Here is a 14,018-nt window from a genome sequence, read left to right as displayed (position 1 = left end):
GGCTCAGTGGGGGAAAACAGGACAGGTGCAAACACATGCGTAATAAGGAAAGACCTTTTACAAGGGGGGTTTCTCACAGTGAGCAAAAACATTCCTGCCCGTGTGACATGAGGCATGACACTTAGCTTCTCCGTGCCTCATCTTTAAAATGGAGAAAATCCGACTCTCAGAGGGGCTTCTGTAAGGAACAAGCCAGTCACTGCAGGTATAAAAGGGCCCCCCGTCTGGCAAACGTGATGTATTACTTTTAATACCTTATCTGTGACAATACTTTGCAAAGCGAGTGGACGACAAGAGCACAGGACGCGACTGTGTCTATCATTCCTGTGTCTCGATCTGCAGACGCTTCGCTGAATGGCTATGAGGACAGGGTGTGTTACCTGAACGCACGGAAAAGCCGAGGTTCTGTGTGCTTATGTTTTAAGAAACAGAGACGCGCGGTCCAGCAGCTTTAAAGCCGGAGACGGAGGCCTGGCTCGCGTAGGGGGCTGTGCGCTGTGCCCCACGGACGTGCGTCCACGGAGATGGCAGGGTCCCTCTCGGCTCTTCACAGAGAGGTGGCCTTGGCCGGGGGTGCCCCGGGCGAGCAGACTCTCCACGTTCCCAGCCTCCCCCGGGGGTGAAGCCCTTGGTCTGGGGGATGGCCGTGCCCCTGGGCTGTGTCTCTGTGAAAACGTGGAGGCTGAGGGAGGAGGAGCAGGGAGGGGCCTCAGCGCGGGGCTGGCCAGGCTCCAGTCCAGACTCGGTCCCTCCTAGAAGCCACCCAGGGTTGTCAGCAGCCTCCTTTTTCTCCCTGAATCCTGCTAAGCCGCTTATTCTGCTGGCTCCAGCACACATCTGTGGTTTTTTGTTTTTGGGGGTTTTTTTTTTTGCCTGAAAATGGACTATTTCCCTCAGCATTCCTTTCTGCAAGATGCTTAGAAAACCATCACTAAAATCACCATGCACGCAAAACAGTTCTATTAAAAACCGTGTTCTTTCTTAATTGTGACGACCGCATTTATGACGGTCCCGTCCCATTCTGAGTCAGTGAAAATCTCTGCCCACGTGAGACGTGAACGAAGGTGAGAACAAGCGGTGGCACCTACCAGATCATTCCTTGGTTGTAGATTAAATGTAACACGTTCTCTGCGATTTTGAATTCCCCATATTCAGGCTACGAGAGAAAATCGACAGCCGTGAGTCGATGCTCCCGTCTCGGCACAAACCAGCGTGCCACGGTCCCGTGAAGGGAACTCCATGCTCTTGCAGGTGATGGAGACCGTCTTCCGCGTGGCCGTCCCAGCGAACGGTAAATGCAAGCATGAGCTGGAGACGTCCGTGTCCCCCGCCTGGCCGTGGGGAGCGGACGGGTCCCGCCTCGCGGCCGCCCCTGTCACTCACAAACTTCCTCTCCAGGTCCCAGCAGCAGTAGTCGCCCAGGTAGCGCACGAAGAGGCCGCGGCAGAGGTCGATGAGCAGGACGCTGGCCACGGTGAAGAGCATGTCGATGATGGACAGCTTCAGCATCTCCTGAAACACAGCGCAGCGTGCCCCGGGCCCTGTCCGCCCGCTGCCCGCCACCCGCCTCCTCCTGCAGGGGCCCCTCGGAGCCGCTGGGCCCCTCTCATTCACTCCCAGCAAACCATGGGTGCCTAGCAAATGTCTGTGCGTTTGACTTTTGAAATCCAAGGTCGGCATGACAGGGATCCCGGAGAGCCTGGGTCTGTGGTTCTGGCCGCAGACCACCCAAGGCCACGATCCCGCTCCGGCGGGGAGTCCCGTGGGCCCGACTCCACACGCGGTGACCGTGGGAGGTGACAGGCAGAGTGGGTCAGAGTGCAGGGCTAGGGTGGGGGCCCGGTTCAGGCCTGAGCGTGGGAGGGCTTTAGAAGGGGATGTGGGCCCCACCTGCCCCACGTAGGTTTCCCAGCACTGGTTCTGCGGACTCTGGCTGTGGACCGCGGTCTGGTTGGCCTCTGGGAGGGGCAGGGTGTCAGGTGGGACGCTAGCCACCTCCGGGGCCCACGTGCTGCCTCCAGGCCCGGGCGTGGGCAAGGGCCACCCCTCTTCCTCGGGGGCTGTCCTGGTGGCAGGGAAGATGCTGGAGTCCACCCAGTGACTTGTGTCATTTTTGGTAGCAGCTTCCTGTAGAGGGAGGGAGAGGTGGGAAGAGACTGAAAACGGTGCCCACGTGTCTGTAAGAGCCCGTGGTGGACAGCGAGGACAGCGAGGACAGCGAGGACAGCGAGGACAGCGAGGACAGCGAGGACAGCGCTGCACGGCTGGGGCAGGGCCTCCCTGGCCCCGTCTGCCTCCCTCCTCCCCTCCCCCTTTACACAACGCCCTCTCCCCCTCTCCCCCTCCCCACCCCCATCTCTTTCAGTTCTAGCTCGGTAAATGACCGTCTGATGAGAGCTGGCCCCAGCAGCGGAACACGTGACTGCCATGGGAAGAACTTGCTGGCCCCTGGTCGGGGCCAGAGACCGTTCTAGTTAACACACGTTGCATCTTCTCACCCTCACCAGAGCGTCGGGTAAGAATGATGACCCCACGGCACACATGGGCGGACTGAACCCAGTCGGGTGAGGGTGAACACTTGCGGCCGCTCTGCCTTAAGAGGCAGGTGAGGGCCCAGCCATGCAATGCCGGCGCCTGGATGCACAGCGTCCCTCGCTGTGGCCTTTCCTGCTCGACACGCCTCGGATGCTAGCGGGGAGTGGCGTGGACTAAGAACCCTACGAGACCCCCTCCACCCCCCCTAGTCCCATCCGGGACGCCCTCACAGGTGGGGCGGGCTCAGAGTGAGCGCCGAGGCCCCCCGAGGCTGGGAGTGGGTGCCTCCACTGTGTGGGGACGGCGGCCCACTCCGAGCCCTTCCCCACGAGAGGGCCATTTCCTGAACGGTCTCACACCTGCCGCCTGCCTGGGCTCACCCTCTGCAGCTGCTGATTGCTCTGAAACAGGGTCTAGGTGGAGGAGGCTGGGGTCGGAGGCCACGCTCTCACCCAGCACGGTCGCTCCCTGGCCGCGAACCCCGGCCTCAGCGTCTCCCCCGGGAAATAGGCCAACTCCTCCCTCTTCACCTTGAGAAGACCACGAGTGGGAGTACCACTGTAAACAGTGAGGCCGACAGCAACGCCCACGGCCCCACTGTGCGTGCATGAGACGGACGGACAGACAGACAGACAGGGGCTGGCGGGCAGCGGCCCAGGAAGCTGCTACCTCAGCGCTCATGCTGTTGACTCTGTCCAAGAGAGCGATGATGAGGCTGTAGAGGTTCCCCAGGTACAGCACCAGGACCCTGAAAGGCACAAGCCCACCTGAGGGACAGGACGGCTGCCCTGCAGCCACGCCAGGCCTGCCGCGGTCCAGGGGCGCCTATCGCGGTTGTGCCCACACGGCGGCTGCCGAACTCCGTTTCCTGGTGAACCGCCCTGGGGGGCGTTGCATGAAAGCACAGAATTCCCGAATCCGCCCGCTTCTCCGGGTCCGGGTGGCGCCCGGCCTCTGCGTGGCCCGTGAGTCAGAGGCCCTGAGACAGCACGTCCTGCGCCCCTCACCACAATCTGCCCTAACTGGCCTCTTGGGGCCGTTTCCCCGGCTCTGAACGCAGAGGACGAGGCGGGCCTGAGTGACAGGACCGCCCCTCGACTCAGCAGCGGAGCCGGCGGCCAGTGCCCAGCGCCGAGGCCGGGCTGTGGAGCTGTGAGCGCGGCCCACAGGTGGGGGGGGGTGTTCCCCAGGGCCCCGCCCCCCACCCCCTTCCCCGCGGGTCCTTCGGTCCCTGACTTGACGGTGGGATGTGAGCGGGCGGCCAGTTCCGGCCTCCAAGGCAAACCCTGCCCGCCCCTGTTTCTGTGAATGAAGCGCAAGGACACACAGGTCACCTCTCTATCACACGTCGTAGGCCGGTGGCAGCTGCAACCAAGCCTGTGTGACCCGCAAACCCTAAAGCGGTCCCTCTCGGTCCCCCACGGAAAACGCCTGCGGACGCCTGGAGGAGAGCGGCCCTCCCAGGGGTCAGGGGGGGACCTCACTGCAGCCTGTGCTCAGCTGTGGGGGATGCAGGGCGGGACCCATCCAGACCCAGGCGGGCTGCAGACCAGGAGCGGGTGCCTCCCCCAAGCCTGTCGATTCCACGCAGAAGGGAGACCACCCAGGGGAGCACTGCGAAGGAGACGTGGGTGCCGACGCCGGGCCGGGCCCCCATGAGCTGCCTCCACGGGGGAGGCTGCGCGCTAACGTCGGGGTCGAGAAGCAGGCCCCTGTGGCATGCCCCGCAGGGCTGTAGTACCTGGCCAGCTGGATGCGCAGGGTGGTTCGGGGGTGGTACTGCTCCAGGGCCGGCGCGGACGGCGCCAGCATGGTGACAAGCGAGACCACCACGCTCACCTGCCGAGAGACGCCACGCGTGAGGTCCCCGGCGCCACACCCGGCCTCACTCACACCGGCCTCGGCCCGGGGCTTGGGTCACGCTGTTCTCACGAGAGACGCACACCACGCACCCCCCCCGCCCCCAGCCAAATCTCTGCTGGTCGGCCTTTCCCGAAGGTCTGCTCCCTGCAGGGATGCTCCTTAACTGGACAACACCCACGTGTGCCATTCACACGCATGTCTCCTGCGACTTCCAGTTACGTCTTCCTAGCCCTACCTCCCTGACCCTGGGTGGGCGGTGGAAGCACCTGCAAAGCATGAGCGAAAAGGCTCAAAGGCGAAAAACGCGCCAAAGCTTGAAGCCGTTTCTGAATCGAAATCGCCCTCGAGACCAGAGGAAGTGCCTGGCGTGGCCGCCGCGCGACCCCTCGGCCATGCTCCGGAACAGGGGGGACCGCAGTTTCTTGTGTGGACCCGGCCGCTCGCCCCGCTCAGAAGCGCCGCGGGCGCAGGGCGGGCGGACTTCAGGCGCCCACCTCGTTCTTTTCCCAGAGCGTCAGCTCCTTCTTGGCCTGCTGCAGCTTCTGCGCCCGGTCCACCACGAAGCAGATGAGATAGATGCTCCCGGCCAGCGACACGAGCACCAGGGTGTTGGCGATGACCCTCAGGCAGACGGCCACAGCTCTGCGGGCAGAGGCAGGCCTGAGGACAGCCCCCCGACCCGGTCTCCGCGTGCCTCTCCGCGTGCGGGCGGACCTCCGAATCGACGGGGATGCTACTACCTGCGCACGTGTCTCCAGTGGGTGTCCCTGGAGGGAAACCCACTGACCCCCCCACCCCGGCTTCTAAGGCTGGAGTTCCCAGACTGGGGGGACACAGAACCCCCTGCAGCTTTGCTTCGCTGCACCTGCTAAAGAGTGTGGATCGCTGTGTCCCGATCCTGCAGCAAACCAGTCTTTGCTTAAAAAAACACAACAAAACAGAAAGTGGTGCCAAACATCTGTCTTTTAACACCTCAGAAAAAGAATGGGAAGCCGGTCGACCTCAGGTCTGTGTCCGGGTCTGTACCCCCAAACACCGGTGTTGGAAACTTTCTGGGTTCCTGCAGGGCGCATGCGTGGAGGACGGGTCTGGGGGGAGAACCGCCTGACCACGGGTGGAGGCAGCATGCAGGCAGTGGTGAGCGCTGCACCGAACACGCCGGCTCCATACGTACAGGTTTCTGCTCCTCCTCTTCTGCTGCTCTTCCAGTATGGCCTCCTGCAAGGAAAGACACGCGTTCAGAGCTCAGCATCACTACGACGGTCAATCTTTAGCGCTTTTTCACGACTGGAAACGATTTATCCAGCGTTTTAAATCATGACTCGACTGCCTAGACTTCATAGCAAGATTCTATCGGTACCAATGCTTCATGTGATAAAAAGCAGGTAAAAAAGGCATTTAGGGAGCGGGAAGAGGACGTGGCAGAGTAAATTGTTTAGACAAGCGAAGTCGTCTAGACACGTGTTTTCCTCAGAAGGGGGCGCCATTCGGCTGCCTGTCTGAAAGCTCTAACTGCGTCGGCGGCCGCGTTAACACCGAAAGCTTCCACTCCCCACGTGTCCGTGTGTTCAGTTCACGTCCAGGTTGCCTACGCGCAGCCCGGCACACGTCCACCATGCAAATTACCGAAGACAAACTAACTTCAGGAGAACGGAATAAGGAGAACAAGGAGGAGTTCCCACATTTTCTCCCTGTTCTTGGTTTGGGGCAGGTCCCCTGGCTTGGGGCCCGTGGGCAGAGGGCCAGCGGCTCAGCTGTCACGCTGGGATCTGAAGAGCCCAGGCCGCCCGCGCCTGCCCCGCCGACCCGCGGGCCTCGCTCACCCGGATGCTGTTCACGATGGCGGCCGTTTTGCTCTCCGCGGCCTCTGAGTTCCCGATGAGGAAGTCCCAGGCGCAGAACACTCGCCAGCAGAAGGCGTAGCTGTCGCTGGAAGCGCTGGCGAGGCTCGTGCGGGAATTCTTAGCCATCCTGCAAAGGCGGCGGGGGAGGGGCATGGGGACAGCATGAGGACTGGCCGGCCACGCGGGGCTGCTGCCAGTCCCCAGGGCCCTGTGTGGCTCCGACGTGCTGCCCCCAGGGACACACGGGCAAGAGCACGGGATGACTCGGCCACGCGGGGCCTCAGCACCCCTGCCGAACCATGTGGAAATGGCAGTGGCCGGTCACTGCAGTGGACCTGGAGGTCACTGACGGCATGTGGGCCTGGGAGCCAGAGCCGATCATCTGCGAAGCTGTGACTGTGAAATGAAGTCCTTCCTCTGAGCTGAATCGGGCTGCGTGGAGCCCCTGCCCAGTGCGGGTGACTGCCCCTCCACCGGCCCCAGCTGCACGGCCTGCTCCGTCTGCGTGACCGTGGCCTCTCCGGACCCACACGGAGGCCGGCCCAGAGAGGCGAGTGCCCAGGAGGGCTGGTGGGCACAAGCACCTTCTTCCGCCCTGGGCCTCGTCTGTGCAAGCGGCACCATCAGGCCTTAGCTTCGGGGGGTCCCCGAGAAGACTGGATGCGACGACCAGGCACAGGGCTTCTGGCGTGCGTCCCCAGGGAGGGGCGGCCGTACCTCTTCAAGAGGACGACGAAGCTGTACGCGAACACGGCCATGCCCACCAGGAAGTAGGCCAGGGGCAGCCGGTAGCCGGCCCTGCCGATCCGCCGCTCTCTGCCGTAGTAGCCGTAGAAGAGCACCGAGTACTGGAGGTAGCCCTGCAGGGGGCGCCGGTGGTCACTCTGCCGCCCGCTCGCCCCACCCCGCCCCGCTGGGCAGACCCGTGTGGCCGCGCCTCGCCGCACCCCCAGGGACCACACGGTGTCCAGGTCCTGCGCGGATGCAGCCTGGGCCGAGGGGATGCTCTTGCTGGCGGTGCTTCCGAAGGGCTGGCCTGCGATGAGCTGGTGACAGAGAAGAGGACGTCACCTGGCCCTCTGGTGGGAAGGGACCAGAGGGGACCAGAGGACAGGGTCGGCTGGCCCCACCCCGCTCCCCGGAAGAGGCTCCACGTAACGGCTTTCTAGCGGGCGGACTTCTGCTTGATCCTCGTTGGTGACAATTAATCACGGGAGGCCAGATTGTCATGTGCCTTGCGAGGGCCGGGCTGAGTGTCCTCTCTCTGGACTAAAGTGGCTTCTGCGGCTGGCTCACTGATGTTGCTCGGCCTTGCTAACAGCTTGGGAATGGCCCCGTTCGCTTTGTGAGGGTGACGTTTAGCTGAGAAATGGCTGTTATTTTAACCCAGTGTCGACAAACTGGCCCACGGGCCAGATCCAGCCTGTGGCCTCTCTTTCTATGGCCCAACACTGAGAATGGGTTTTGCATTTTTAAATGTTCGGGAAAAATATTCGAAAGAATAATATTCTGTGTCGCATAAGGATCACACGAAACTCAGGTTTCGGCATCTGTCACCAAGATCGCACCGAGACACGGCCACGTGCATTCGTGTGCGTACTGTTGGTGGCTGCTCCCCCCCCCACGGCGGATTTGAGCCCCGACAAACCGCAGGACCCGCGACGCCTAACGTTCAGGGCCTGGTCCTCGTCAGAACGAGTCTGAACACACACGTCCGCCCCCTCGCAAGGAATGCGAGGGTGGCCGTTCTGTGGTGCTTCCCTAACGCCCCGTCCTTTGAGCGGATGGCACTTACCTCTGGAATGACAATAAAAGCACCCGTCATCATCGTCAGCACAATATTAATTCCAAACAGCCATCTCAGGAAGATGAAATAGGACGCGACCCCAGACCCAAAATGACCTAGGGAACGAGAAAGAGAGTTCGGGTGAGACCCTCGCGGTGCGAGAGGCTCCGCAGAGTGCGCCGCGGTGACTTCCTCATCCGCGACGCCCCGCGTGCAGCCGGTGGGATGTCCCCCCAAAGATGGCCATCGCAGGGCTCGACCCGCTCGTCACTGCCCACCAGTGTCTCGTGCAGAAAGAGCCCCCAATTAAGAAATTTCCCCAATGTCCTGTTCATCTCCAATGCTTTCACTGAATTTATGACATTTTATGTACGTTCAGAAGTTTTGAGAACTTATCTTTCTTTTATTTTGCATAACTTTGGAAATTCCAAGAATTTCTCTAAGGATTCTTTGGCCTTCATCTCCAGATGATCTGCTAGGTGCTGACCTTAGGGGAAACTGGGGGAAGGGGTTATGGGAACTGTCCTTGTGGCTTTTCTCTACGTGCAAATTCATTCTAAAATAAAAAGTGTATTTAAAAACAAATTAGCACAGAGAAAATAAGACAGCAGAGAAGTTAAACAAGGACAGGGGTGACGTTTCGATGACTTACTGGAGCAGATGAATTTGTCCTACACTTAAAAGAAAAATAACCTCTCGATTTTTCAAATTTAGTTTGTTTTGATAAGTAGGAAGAAAATAACGACAAAAACCTAGTCCAAGATCACTAAATGAAAATCACTAGAACTAGTTGCTAGTAAACATCTAGCGTAACCCTACGTTACTATGGCATAGGTATAAATTTTCATGTAAAACTGGCATCTCACTACAGCATGAGTCGTGAGTTTTCGCTATATTACAAGCATTTTTTTTCATGCAAAAACGTTTTTCTATAAAACGAATTTCATTGCTCCATCATGTGACTTGTCCATGCTTCGTGCAGGTGGCCCCCCACGACGTGACATGGGGAAAGTTGCCAGCCTTTCGCTAGGCGGGGGCCGTCACATGGTGACCAGCAGCTTGCAAGGTCAGGGCTCCCAGCAGAGCCTGAGAAAGGGCCGGCTACGGGGCTGGGGAGGGAGGGGCGGGGAGGCGTGGGGGTGGCGGAGCGAGGACCTGGTCTGGGCTGGAGCCCGGCTTAGCCTGAGCCCACGGGGAGCTCTGGAGCAGGTGCTGCCCCGCAGAGGCAGTCGGTCCAGTGCAGACAGAGGGCTGGGCTGGGCAGCCGCAGTCAGTCACCGCCTCCAGGGACCAGGGGCGTGGGCCTGGCATCTGCAGTGCGGGACCCTCTAGGGCAGGGGTGAGGGAGCAGCTGGGAAATGCAGACTCCTGTGTCTGTTCTGCAGTTGCCCACGTTAGTGTTATTCACCCATTTTCCATTCGGTCCTCCCTGGTTTGTGCTGATGAGCCGCAGCGGAATGTGGGCCTGTTCCCGTCCTGGGGAAGGTGGGGACAGACGCGCATCCCCCCGCCCCCCTCGTCCCACGTCCAGCGCGGGTCGGCACCCCTGTGCCCGTGCCCCTGGCTGCCCAGTGTGAGGGCCAGGACGCGCCAGGCTCTCCTCAGCCCCGCCGGCGGTGGGCATGGCTGCACCCCGCCCCGCTTCCCCAAGCCCCAACTTACTCTCGATTTTCTTTATCCTCATTTCCCAGGGAATGAAGATGACCACGAAGTTATGGGCCAGGCGAGCAAACCTCCGCCAGAGCTGGAAGGAGGAGGGGGATCAGAGAGCTTCCCACCGTGTCCGTTCTGTGCTCCTGCCCAGGTGAGCCCATCTGCTCCGGGCCCAGAGCTGTGGTGTCTGCGCCAAGGGCCCCGGCCTGCCTTGTCCCCACCACCCCTGCCTGGGGCCTAGAGGCTGGAGGAATGGTGTCCAAATGCTCCCACTTGACCCGGCTCTGGGAGTCAGGCCCAGAACACACAGGGCTCACAGCACCCCTGTGACTACAGTTCCCACCTCCGTTTAAGGACCAAAGTCTGGAGCGTACCCAGAAAATGGGCATGCCCACTGGGTGCCCCCCGCCCTGCAGCCGGAGCCCGTGCCAGCCTCTCCCCTGCCAGAAGCTGCCTCTCTGAGCTCTGGAAACGTGTGTGTGTGTGACACACAACTGCCACACGGTCAAACACCTGTTGTTTCCCTCAAAGAAGAGCAGGGCAGACTGGCCCGAGGCTGACCCTGAGACTCGCAGCTGTCCGTTCTGACACCGACCACCTGAAGTTCTGCTAAGAGGTCACATATATAACCACAGTGTCCTCAACTGTGAGACAGCACAGGGTCCTGACGCGGACACGTGGGGTTGTGCCATCCTGGACGGGTCTGCGGGGCCAAACGGCCGCTTGTGAGAATCCAGGTTGTAGCAGAAACTGGAGCTGTTGCTCTTCCCAGCTCAAGGGCCACCACCCCACGAAGATGGCCCAGAGCCCCCCACACGCAGACACGGGCGCTTCGCCCATGAACGCCCGGCCATCCCTCTGGCCTCCTGTGTGGTCCATGGCGTCCTCCCAGGCACTCACTGCCCCTTGCTCGCTCCTGGCACAGTGGGGAGGACCGGCGCTTCCTGATCTGCCCTGCCTGGGTGTCCGGGGCCGGGGGCTCCAGCACTCTCCGGGGAGGGCCCGGGGCTGGACAGCACTGGTGACTCAGGCCACCGCTGGTCCCAAATGCAACAGGCACTGGGCGGAGGAAGGTCAGAGGCCTGCGATGTGGCCCCGGCCCAGGCCCTCTGCTCTGTGCCCCGGGAAGGAGCTCTTTCCTGCCTTGGGGAGGCCATCCCCCATCCTACCGGAGGCAGAATCCCCTCAGTGGTGCTCAGCTGCTCCTGAACCCCGACTTGCGTGGGGATCTCCACGCACGGCACAGAGTAAAGCAGTGCGGGTTTTGCAGGCGGAGACGCAGAGACCCCACCACCACCTCGGGGGCTCGACTGAGGGCCCTGGGCTGGGCGGCCCAAACGCTCACTCTGCCGAGGAGACTCCGCACCGGACACCGCTCAGCAACATGGAACGATCCTGAAGGTACGGTGCCAGTAAGGGAAGGAAGGCGAACTGTTTGCACAATTACTCCAACGTGAAGAGTATACACTCAGCGACTGAGCCGTGAGATTCCTAACCATACACTGTACTCGGAAGAGGCGGCTGAAAAAGGGGATGTGACTTCTTTGTCTTCTAAACAGTGATGAAAATTGTTGCACTGTCTTTACAGATAGGTAATTTCAACATATACTGAAGTTTAGCTTTAAGTAGCTGAACGGGAGAAGCAGGAAACACACACCTCAGCGCTGTGTTAAATGGGGCTGGAAAAGGCCTGTCGCTTTTTCACCGTAAGAGACACCGTGAATCCAATCTGCACGGACGGGATTAAGCCAAGCAAGATGCTAGATCGTGCCCTCGGGGAGACATCCGTTTCTGAGAAGTCAGGCTTAGCCAGGGTCACACGAACGGTAAGTGACGGTACTGGGGACTAAAGGCCACGTTTTGGGACATGCAGACCCGGCAGCTCACCATACCACCATCCGGCTGTGCATGACTGATGGGCACACCTGACGTGGCAGCTGCAGTGACAGGTGCGACTCCCTGAGACCGCAGGCCGGGGGGCCGCGCCCGCGTGCGCCCTCACCTCTGCTCCAGCTGCCTGGTAGCCCCGCGTCCTGGTCAGCCGACCCTCAAACTTCAGCACGATCTCCTTCGCTCGTCTGGGAGGAGAGAGACGTGGCAGTGAGCATGAGTCATCACTCTTCTAATCTGGCCCAAGCACGCGAACATCCAACAGGACTCCGTGGCCGAACAACATGGGACAGAATGCTGGGCGCGGGGCAGGGGGCGGTCTGCAAGTCTCTCAGCTCCTGGTCTCTGGTCACTGGAACACGCCCTCGGGAAGCATTTTCCGACAGGTCAGACTTGGGGTTATCAGAGGTGGGGGTGGGGGAGGGAGGGGGAGGAAGGGGGTTGAAAGGTACAGACTCCTAGTCATAAGACAGGAAGGTACCAGCGATGTCACGTCCGGCTCGGTGACTGCACTTAGCACTGCCGTGGGGCACGCAGAACACGGGGAAGAGCAAACCCTAAGAGTCCGCGTCACAGTCTATCCACACGAGATGACGATGTCAGCTGAACTCGCCGTGGTGACCATGTCACAGTACGTGTACATCAGACCCTCAAGCTGCATGCCTTGTACAGCGATGGACGTTAATTATTCCCCAATAAAATGGGGAAAACGTATTTTCTTTTAACATTTAAATGGATTAATTCACACAAAACGATGAGTTAACACGCAAACCAGTCACGAGGGATTCCTTGTTGCCCTCCCGGATGCCACGGGAGCTGTCTGTCTGTCTGTCGGGAAGCCCCGGTGGTGGGCGCCAGCATCCTGGCTCCCCCCGAATCACGACACCCTCCCTCCTCACTCGGTTCTTTGGACGAGAGAGCCAGACCCGGCTCAGAGACTCTGCTTTGAGGCCGGGGTGGTGTCGGGTACTGCGAGCAAAAAACTTGTGTCTACACAGCCACGAACAACCTGATTCAGCCCCAACGACCTGGTGACACACGAGCTGATCGCTCTGAATTCACTGGGAGGATAGGAGTTGGAGTCACACCGAGATGAACTGCAGGGTTACGACACAATGTCACTGCCACGGGAGACAGAAGGCGAACACTCGTAGAGCTGAGCGTCACCACCCAGGTGACCTCGCCTGACACTGTATCACACTGACGAGAGCCCCACGTCCAAGACTGGCCGCCTGTGAGGTCGCGCTCAGTGTCCGAATGCAGGTGATAGCTCTTTGCCATCACCTAAGCAGACTGACAGGGCTGTTAGTATCATGGAAACGCGGTTTCCCGTGCAGAGCTCCCCAAGGGGAGGCGCCGGCCAGGTAAGATGAACATGTTTTCGTGTGGATCCTGGACGGAAAGGGGCGCAAGGTCATGAATCCCCAGCTGGGCGGGGCGCGGCGGCTGTCCTGCCCCGGGGCCTGTAACTCCCTCGGGGAAAGGTTTTAAGCCAGCCCCGCCCATCGTTCTGTGTGACTGTCCTCAATTTGGCTCCAATAAACTCTTAGAACAATTCTTTACAGGTTTGGATGTTTCTTACATCAACAACATTATACACTTTTCTTTGGGGGAGTGAGGGGGGGCTCCTTCTTTTGTTCACCTCTAGACACAATGCTAAAATCTAGTGTTTGAAAAGGAGGTAGAAGACCCAAAACTTCCAACACACATCCCCCAACGCAGACACACACAAGAACGGGCCGCCTCGAGGCCCTGCCCGGGCCAGCCAGACCCCACAGGTGTCCCTGTGGCCTGCCATCGCCGGAAGCTGCTGCGGAGGCCCTTACCTCAGTGCCCTCAGCTTCTGTCCCATGGTCCAGGGTCTGCAGCGAATGTTCGCCATGAGGTCCTTCTGGAACTGGATGTTCTGGAAGATTTGCTCTGGATCGCTGCTGTCCCCCGGGTCATCAGCACTCAGGCTGGAGTCCAGGCTGCCGGGCGGACCGGGGCGTCGAGGGAGAGAGGTGTTAGCAGAACCGCGTCCGGCGGAGACCCTGCCCCAGGGCCACCTGCGTGGAGCATGTGTGGCGAGTGGGGGGCTGCGGGGGCCGAGGGAATGCAGCAGTGTCAGCCGCCCCCTGAAACACTTTGCGCCCTGTCGCTTTGGTGGGTCAGTGAAAGAAGACGGTGTCTCAGCGTGAGAGATTCTCAGAAGACTTCACGAAAGGAGGCAGGAGGGTGCTTGCTCCTTTATCCACGATTCCTCAAAAGCAGCGTCTTGGGTGGCAAAACGCCTTTTTCAGGGATCAGCTAATCTTACCAATAGGACTCCTGCCTGCTCCCTGCTCTGGATGAAAAATAATGAGAAACCAAACTCTGCCACCCAGAGACCCCTCCCTGCTTTCCCACGGCAATCCACTTAAAACCTGACCTAACAGAGGCAGGGCAGGCAGCGACTTCAGTGAACA

At 60.2% G+C, this 14,018-nt stretch overlaps 1 protein-coding gene across 1 annotated transcript in view; it reads right to left on the bottom strand.

The window, feature by feature from the left end:
• TMC3 (transmembrane channel like 3) overlaps positions 1-14,018 on the bottom strand; it is a 28,713-nt gene that overhangs the window by 7,530 nt on the left and 7,165 nt on the right. Inside the window, exons 4-17 of the mRNA XM_015593483.2 lie at positions 13,398-13,541; positions 11,684-11,759; positions 9,691-9,772; positions 8,038-8,144; positions 7,190-7,288; positions 6,960-7,102; positions 6,222-6,369; positions 5,573-5,616; positions 4,893-5,040; positions 4,277-4,374; positions 3,205-3,283; positions 1,891-2,127; positions 1,384-1,512; positions 1,089-1,156 (exon numbers count right to left, since the gene is read on the bottom strand). Coding sequence (XP_015448969.1) covers positions 1,089-1,156; positions 1,384-1,512; positions 1,891-2,127; positions 3,205-3,283; positions 4,277-4,374; positions 4,893-5,040; positions 5,573-5,616; positions 6,222-6,369; positions 6,960-7,102; positions 7,190-7,288; positions 8,038-8,144; positions 9,691-9,772; positions 11,684-11,759; positions 13,398-13,541 — 1,602 coding nt within the window. The remainder of the gene's footprint in view (positions 1-1,088; positions 1,157-1,383; positions 1,513-1,890; positions 2,128-3,204; positions 3,284-4,276; positions 4,375-4,892; positions 5,041-5,572; positions 5,617-6,221; positions 6,370-6,959; positions 7,103-7,189; positions 7,289-8,037; positions 8,145-9,690; positions 9,773-11,683; positions 11,760-13,397; positions 13,542-14,018) is intronic.

The sequence above is a fragment of the Pteropus alecto genome, unplaced genomic scaffold, assembly GCF_000325575.1.
Source record: "Pteropus alecto unplaced genomic scaffold, ASM32557v1 scaffold60, whole genome shotgun sequence".
NCBI classification, from domain to species: Eukaryota; Metazoa; Chordata; class Mammalia; order Chiroptera; family Pteropodidae; genus Pteropus; species Pteropus alecto.
The sequence above is the reverse complement of the archived record's forward strand: the minus strand, read 5'-3'. Positions and strand labels throughout refer to the sequence as shown.